At 46.5% G+C, this 9,118-nt stretch overlaps 1 protein-coding gene across 1 annotated transcript; it reads left to right on the forward strand.

The window, feature by feature from the left end:
* The first annotated feature begins 3,484 nt into the window (after positions 1-3,484).
* On the forward strand, positions 3,485-5,840 carry LOC118234124. The gene has a single exon (XM_035430474.1). It carries the CDS (start codon positions 3,855-3,857, stop codon positions 5,640-5,642), a length of 1,788 nt encoding a protein of 595 aa, XP_035286365.1. The 5' UTR covers positions 3,485-3,854; the 3' UTR covers positions 5,643-5,840.
* Positions 5,841-9,118: the final 3,278 nt, after the last annotated feature.

A 9,118-nucleotide genomic window follows, 5' to 3' on the forward strand; every position in this document is an offset into this window, starting at 1 on the left:
GACCAAACTAGTCAAATTAAAGGCATAGCCGGTACCCTTATGATAGCTACTCGGACACAACCCGTTAAACTTAATCTGGGAGTGGTAGTGTTAGAGGAGCCGTTTTGGTATCTGCCGGGTAATGGAGAAGGGACTATACTGGGCATGGAGATAATGCGGAAATACGGATTTGTGATTCATTGTCTTGAAAAACAAATTGAAATAAGAACTGAAAGGGCTGCAAAACAGCGCCCTCCGGGAAACCGCATTATGTCTATATCCACTGCAGATCCCATCCAGCAATTGATTAGCAAACATAGCGATGTTTGGGCCAATCATGAACATGATTGTGGCCTTGTGGACTTTGAAGTTGGTATTGAGGGGGATCCACCTCCCCCCCAAAAGCAATACCGCATTAAACCAGAGGCGGAGGCCGCGGTACATGAAATAGTTAAACAACTCGAAATAAGAGGTATTGTTCGGCGGTGTAGCTCAACCGCTAACTCTCCCTGTCTACCGGTGCCAAAGCCAAATGGTAAATGGCGTCTCTGTATCGATTATCAGCATCTCAATCATGTATTGCCCAGGGCCACAGCTATTGTGGCAAACCCATCTACTATCTTGACTCAGATATCAACCGATGCGTGTTGGTTTACTGTTCTGGACATCAAAAATGGCTTTTGGTCCCTTAAGGTTAAGCGAAGGGACCAGTGGAAATTGGCATTTACTGTTAATCAGATTCAGTACACCTGGGAAAGAATGCCACAGGGATACCACAATAGTCCAGCCATTTTCCATAGAGCAGTAGCTGATGTTTTGGGACCGCTGCTGGCAACGGGTGATGTCATCCACATAATGGATGACATCCTAGTGGCGACGGGGGGATCACTCGAGGATCACCTCCAAGTAGTAGACACAGTAGTACAGACCCTGGGGAAGGCAGGATTTAAGCTTAATAAAGAGAAGGCGCAACTTGCGCAAAAAGAAGTCCACTATTTAGGCTACACCCTTAGTCAAAATCACCGTGCTTTGACGGAGGACAGGCGTAAAAGTATTGCGGAACTACCCCGACCCTACACTTTAAATGCGTTACAAAAAGTGTTGGGAACAGCTAATTATCTACGTGATTTCATCCCGGATTTTGCTGAAACTGCGGCCCCGTTGTACAGCCTGTTAAAAGGGAAATCTAAGCCATCCGATGTGCTTGAATGGACTGAGGAGCACGATGCTGCATTTACAGCTTTGAAACAGCGTTTGTGCGTGGCTCCGGCATTAGGTTTACCTAATCCGTCTAAACCATTTCATATTCAGGTGGACGCGCACGCAAATACACTTAGTGGCGTGTTAGCTCAAGAACATGGGGGGTTGTTGCGTCCAATTGCATACTACAGTCGCAAAAAATCTCCAGTCGAGCAGGGATTTGACCCATGTACGCAGCACGTCCTTGCAGTTCATTGGATGTTAACAACAACAGAACCTATTGTGGGGTTTCAACCTGTTGTTGTGCACACAATGCACACGCCGGTTCGAATGCTGATGCAGGGCCAAATCAAAGGCGTATCATCTCACAGGTTAGCAAGATGGCTAACTGATATTCAGGCGTGTGAGATCACGGTAGAAAACAACCGAATCCTACCACATCTGCTTGGGGACATAGAAGGTCAGCCGCACATCTGTGAACCGAGACCAGAGGTGCAAAGCCCGGTTGGTGAGGTGGAACTGCCTGGTCAGACCCGAGCGTATATTGATGGCTCGCGGTTCTGGAGTGAGGGCCGATTTCATACGGGATGTGCGGTCTGGGTCCCTCAGGACAACTCTAAAAATAGCCAACAGTTATTATTTAAGTTGTCTCCTAGGATGTCAGCACAGGAAGCTGAGCTTGTCGCGTTGCTAGAAGCCATTAAAGCCCACCCCGAATCGTTATGCGTATATACTGATAGCCGCTATGCGTTCGGGGTGGTGCATGATTTTATGGCTCAGTGGCAACTGCGCAAGTTTCTCACTGCTGCCGGAGCGCCGATAAAACATTTTAATATTGTTACTGCGATATGGCAAGCGACTCAGGACCGCAAAGCTCCCCTTTCAGTAATTAAAGTGCGAGCGCACATTACAAAAAATCCAGATGTGCATGAAAAAAATAACAGCATTGCTGATCACCTAGCTAAAGTAGCTGCTTCATGCGGTGATGACTGGCAGCAGGAGACTTCATTGGGCCTGGCTGTGAGTGCGATTCAGGTTACTCCCTTTGACCTCAAGCAATATCAGCAGGAGCTGTGGGAGGAGGGGGGTGAACTCATACCACACTTAAAGCAGGACCAGCTGGTGACAGTCGAAGAGGGCATAGTGCTACGGGATGGTAGATATGTCGTTCCTGCTAGTCTTCAAAAACCAATCATCGCAATGTACCATGAATATGCACATGTGGCAGCTGATAAAACAATCAAATTGATAAAGCGGTACTTCTGGTGGCCGCAGATGTCTTTGGATGTTAAGCAATGGTGTGATTCATGTCTTGTGTGTGCCACTGTCAACCAGGGTAAGCGTGGTCGCATGAACCTGCGGCGGCCAGACCCTCCAAAAGGGCCATGGGAGTCCCTCCAGTTAGATTTCATTGGTCCGCTTCCCAGTGCCAAGGGGGGGTATCGCTATTGCCTTGTGATCATTGATAAATTCTCCAAATGGGTTGAAGCAATTCCCACACGTAATAACACCGCGAATACTGTGGCACGAGTGCTGGCGAACCAGATTATCCCCCTCTGGGGAGCGCCGATGCAAATTGAATCTGATCAGGGGACTCATTTCACAGGCCAGGTGACTAAAGACATGTGCAAGATGTTGAATATAAAGCAAAAACTTCATATCCCTTACAGACCTCAGAGCTCCGGAATGGTTGAGCGGGTGAACCGCACAATTAAAGAGGGCATTGCCAAACAAATGGCACAGCACCAGAATGGGTGGATTGAGGCTCTGCCCACCGTCCTGACCGTCTTAAGGGCTACACCCTCCAAAGCTACAGGCATTAGCCCATATGAGCTTATGACCGGGAGGGTGATGAAACTGCCCATTGACCCAGCAATTTCCCCTGCCGACCTGGGACCGTTGGTGCGGATAAAACAGCAGGTGGTGCTGGCTCAACTGCAGGAGCGGCTCAAGATGCTACATGCTCAGGCTGCGCTGAGACAGCAGCAGTCTGACCTGCAGAATGAGCGTCAGTTTAACCCCACCTCTGAAACTAAATTTACAGAGGGGGACATGATCATGGTACGAGTCTTTGTGAAGCAAGACGCTTTTGCTCCCCGATGGCATGGGCCATATGAAGTGAAAGCTGTCTGCAACAGCTGTATAGCCGTGACCATCCGGGGGAAGCTAAAGTGGTACCACATGTCCCAAGGTAAATTGTTCAAAGGTGCTGAAGAGAATTAACCGTGTTTCCTTTGTGTCTTTCCCATTCTAGGCTTGCTGCAGCAATCCCATGGGTGCCAGATACCAGGAGGGTGTCAGGGGACTCATGTGTGAAGCTGGGGCAGCGTATCCTCCTGAACTACCATCTGAAATGTGGGAGATGGGTGTGGCGATATTTTAAGGGGCCATCCACACCTCATATCACCATACCGCTAAGGGAACCAGTTACATGGCCTCCCGGGATAGCACCGGAACCAAATTGTGCCGCAAAAATTTGCTGTAGGTCAGGTTCCACCCATCTCCCATCCAGGACAGTAACTGGCTACACACTTTTGCAGCCCATAAAATTCACACAACCCAACACCACAGCCTGGTACAAGCTTAAAGAGTACCTAGGCGCTGACATTGGCAGCTTACATCTGCTACATTATGAAAATAACCATGGCTTAGATCCAAAAAAGTGCTACCGCACGATGGATCTAGAGCCGAGCACCTATCGATGCACCCATACCGAGCCACATAATCAAACACACATAGGATACACAGAGTTAATTTTCAATGTAACCTCCTCCTCTATTAACGACCGCAGTGGACTTAAAGCCTTCATCTGGACCAGCCGGAAGGAGGGGACATACTGCGTGGGGCGATGCGAGGCTAGTCTGGAGACTTACACCAGTCCCCAGAACTGCACTTGGACTCGACATCATTGTTTTAATTTAACCACCTGCGGATATCACAAGCCCACGCAGTGTCCTAAGACCTACCCTCTCCCTCCTGGTGGTCTCATTAAGGGAAATGTAAACAAAACCTTATTACATGACGTAAATCTTGTAATGGCGCATGTTAGTTACAATATCTCGAACATCCTGTCAGCTTATGTAACCCATTGTGACATAAAGGACAAAACATATGCATGGCTGCAGGCACGGCTCGATGATTTAGTTTCTGATTATAAAGGCAGACTTGCCGTTCAAATTCCACCCGTACGCTCTAAGCGAGACTTGTTCGGAGATGTTACAGGTCTTTTCGGTTCAGGTAACTCTATTGCAAACACCTATAAAATAACAAAACAATCTCAATACTCAGCATGGTTGGCAAATCAAGTGGCCACTGGTTTCCAACACCTCACTAATAGCAATGAGAATATCATTAAGGCTGTAAGGTCCGAAGCGCAGGCGCTTCTTGCCATCAGCCATTCATTATTCAATCAGACCCGTACCATCGAGCGTGCCTTAGCCTGCAGAACATATGCTCAGGATCTGTTTACTGCTGCCAGACAAGAGATTTTAGACCTTCGTCTGCGCAAACCCCCGAGGCATGTTCTAAATGATTTGATAGAAACTTTAGACCTGCACAGGTGGATTGTGTCAGAAAAAATGAAAGACATAAAGCATGCCGAATTATTGACAACTTTTATGATGTACACAGGGACTGAATGTGTGGGATGTATTGGGTTCTTTGTTTCTTTTCCTTTAATTCACCCAGAACAGGTGTACCCAAATTCCACTACCATACGCTCTATCGGCGTAGTAGTGAAGAATCAGATTCTAAAATTAGATCACCTCACCGGGTATATCACTATGAGGGGCACAGAGACCATATTCACCACTCGCATGTGTTGTCATGAAACCTCTAGCTATATCATCTGTACCTGTAACACCTTACAACCTTTTTCTCCCAATGATACCAAATTCATTAGTGTGCAGTCTTTGCATGGCCACGCTGACGCTATCCAGGTTTCCCACACACAATGGTGCGTCATCAGCGAGATGAACTCTTTCTCGTATGGAGGTCTGACCTGCCCAGCAAACCACACTTTCTGCTTGGAAGTGACGGAAGATTTGGCCATGGGTCAGATCAACATTCTAGGCCGAGTTCCACTGGAGGTAGACGTCTCCCCGTGGTGGGAGGACACATTCTACGAACAAGGAACGCGGGCCCTGACTGACCTAATGAGTTTGGTAGAACAGATCATCCGTGACACCAATTACCACATCAACCAGGCTCAGGTGGAGGTGAATCTGGCCAAAAGAACAGCGGAGATCCTGGCCAGCTCCTCTACCCGGTCCGCCCAGGACGCGTACACCTGGTGGGATTGGGTGTTCCGAGGGTGCGTCATCGCTAGCGCAGTCATCTTTACCATCACCCTGGTTCAATGCTGTTATTTTCGACACCTAATACACTCTCTGCGCACCTCCACTCATGCTGCTTTGGTTCTCAGCCCCCTCCAGTTGCCAGCGAGACCGGGCTTGAGACCATAAACACCGGACCTGGACTGCTGTCAAAGTTGGGCATTTTCAGTGACCCCTGGGACAGCGTTCTGTTTGTCCCACGGGGCCAGAGAGGGGAATCTGTAAGGCCCACGGGAACAGGCATAGAGTGGAATTTCCTCTCTGACTGTCGTAAAGCAATTCGCCAGGTGCAGAGTCTGATATTGTCGGGACAGAGTGACCCGTAAGACCTTGGCATCTGGTTTTGCGACAGTTAACAGGTGACACCTCTTTTCTATGGTCAAGCAATTCTAAAATTATCCGAACATCCTGGAGGTTTCAGATGGCAAGTAATAAAATCACATGGCGAAAATGGGGCAAATTGCTCAGGACAGTTGAGGGACAGCCACAGTGCCCTCACCTGGTGTCACTGGGTAACTTGTCTCCCAACCTTCATAAGGAGAGAAATTTACTCACGCACACTTTTGGTTAGGAAATAAATCCAGATTTGGGTCGAATACATTGATACACTACACTATGCAATCTCTACACTGTGGAAAGACATTGAGAGTTGACAGTTGGTTAAGATTGTACAGTTATTTCCTGTTTTTCAGAGTTTTCATGACAATCACGAGAACAAATATTCATATTTGGTATGGTTTTTATGGTCTCTGTGCGAGTGATGCTCTGGTTTAGGTTTTAAAACCAGCAAACCTAGAGAAAATCTATTTTAATCAATTTGGAAGTCAACTGTCCTGTCTGAACCAAATTCCAATCTTCCCCCCTCCAAGTAAATTTATGGTTTTATGAGCCTTTTGTGGCGACATCCACCTGCCTGCGCTGGGTTCTTATAGGAGAGGAACAGGGCCCTCTGGGAGTCTGCAATCAGACTTCCCACACAAGACTCTTTCTGTGTGTAGACTGCTGTCAGGTATGCTCATCTTTATCTTTGATTGTTAGACTATTTTCTAAATTCTGTAACTACAAATTGACTATTTTAAGTGTATAACCTACCTGACATTAAAACTGTTAATGACTTGATTTGTGTGGTCTTGGTCAATGTTTCGTTCTTGTAACAGCCCTCTAAGTCGGTTTCCCCCAATTATGACTAGGGAACTGCCCGTTGGACTTGTTTGATCACCAAGTTTTCAGTTAAGGCGGGACCGTCAGCAGAACCAAGTTGATCCTGGGATGACCAATATTGGCCCTTTCGGAGTCCCTGAACCTTAATTAGGTTATACTCCCCATGAGGGAAATCTCACAACCGCTGTGTCGTCTGCAAACAGCTAGTTAAATTGTCGTTACGGGCGTATCCGCGGTGCGTACCGGGTGAAACTGCGTTGACCCTCGGTGTAGAACTTCAGACGAACTGAGGTCCATTCTAAATCAAGCCTAAATTCTAATTTGGAACATAACTTATTAATTAATATGGAGTCAGATATAACGAGTAAGATCAGCGGGGATAGTAAAACATAGATACAGTATTCACAGGCTGCTTAAAGAATAACCTTTTCCAACAGCAACAGAGGAAGACATTCTGCATAAACCTTCACTCCGAACTATTTCCCTCCTTGGTGTAGTTTCGAGAGCCTACAGCACTGCCAATGCATTACTTCAGGAGACCAGATGCAAAAATTTCCTTTTAATAACATACCTCATATTTGTCTTACACATGCCTGCTGTTTCATACAGGTAAGGCACTAAGCTGAAGTGATAGAGTGAGATCTGAAAAAAAAAAAACTTGTGACGTCTGAAGCAGAGGAACTCAACTTTTTTGACGTCTGAAGCAGAGGAACTCTACTGTATGTGACATCTGAAGCAGAGGAACTCTACTGTATGTGGCATCTGAAGCAGAGGAACTCTACTGCATTTGACATTTGAAGCAGAGAAACTCTACTGTGTGAATTATGAATCCGGGCAACTCTAATGTAACCTCAGACACAATGCAGCCAGGAACAAGCGCAACGCAGACAGAGATCCAGCCGATATGTCTAATGTCCTGGAATATACGTGGGATTACAAAAGGAACCAAAAGAGCAAAGAAATTAGTTGCCATCGCTGGGATAGCCAAAAAGGAGAATGTTAACATTATTTGTCTTCAGGAGACTCACATTGGACGAAAAGACACTAATGTATTTCACACTTTCAACAAATGGGAGCATTTCTACACAAAGATTGATGCATACAGCAAAGGAGTTGCCATTCTCATTCGAAAGGGCATTGGTTTTCAGCTGTTAAATAAAAAATTAGCTCATACAGGAGATTACATTGTAGTGAAATGTAAACTACAAGGCCAGCTTTACACCATTGTGAGCATATACCACCATCGGCAAGACGAAGCTGCTTTGGACAGACTCAGAAAATACTTAACGAGGAATACTGAAGGAGAGTTGGTGATTGGAGGAGACTTCAACACTGTTTTCAACCCGGGCTTGGACAAGAATTCAACACAACCAAACAAGAGACATGATGATAGGTGGAGAAGTGTACAGAAAATGACAACATACCTTGACCTTGTGGATGTCTGGAGAGAAATCCACCCAGAGAAGACAGAATACACATACCATCAAAATGAGACCAAGTCCAGGTTAGATTACATCTTCATAAAGAGAGAGTCCATGCAGCAAGTCGAAAAATGTGAAATCCTTGTCAAGACTACAGAGTACTCAGACCATAAACCTGTCTTGCTCCAGCTTAAATCAGAGACCGATATTATGAATAAAATATCTCATAGGTCTCTGGATAGTAATAATGATGATGATGCTACTACTACTGCGGCTGCTGCTGCTGCTTCTGTTGATGCTGCTGATGATGCTGCTGCTGCTGCTGCTGCTGCTGCTGCTGATGCTGCTGTTGATGCTGCTGATGATGCTGCTGCTTTTGCTGCTGATGCTGCTGATGATGCTGATCGTGCTGCTGATGCTGCTGATGCTGCTGATACTGCTGCTGATAAAGCTGCTGCTACTAAAGCTGCTGCTGCTGATGCTGCTGATGATGCAAGAGCTGCTGATGCTGCTGCCTATGCTGCTGTCTATGCTGCTGCCTATGCTGCTGATAAAGCTGCTGCTGCTAAAACTGCTAAAGCTGCTAAAGCTGCTAAAACTGCTAAAGCTGCTGGTGCTGCTGATGCTGCTGCTAAAGCTGCTGCTGTTGCTGTTAAAGCTGCTGATGCTGCTGATGCTGGTGCTGTTAAAGCTGCTGCAAAAGCTGCTGAAGCTGCTGATGCTGCTGATGCTGCTGATGCTGCTGCCAAAGCTGCTAAAGCTGCGGTTGATGCTGCTGCTGCTGCTAGTTTTCATGCTGCTTGTGCTGCTTTTGTTGCTGCTGATGCTGCTTTTGTTGCTGCTGATGCTGCTTTTGTTGCTGCTGATGCTGCTGCTCTGCCCCATAGTCATGATGATGACAACAACGCGATGCTGATGAAGACGATGATAGTGATGATTAAACATTTGCTGCTGATCAGACACCGACGATATCATGAATAAACTATTGCATGCGTCTCTAGATGGTAATAATGATGATGCTAT

Source organism: Anguilla anguilla, chromosome 8 (genome assembly GCF_013347855.1).
Source record: "Anguilla anguilla isolate fAngAng1 chromosome 8, fAngAng1.pri, whole genome shotgun sequence".
Classification (NCBI taxonomy): domain Eukaryota; kingdom Metazoa; phylum Chordata; class Actinopteri; order Anguilliformes; family Anguillidae; genus Anguilla; species Anguilla anguilla.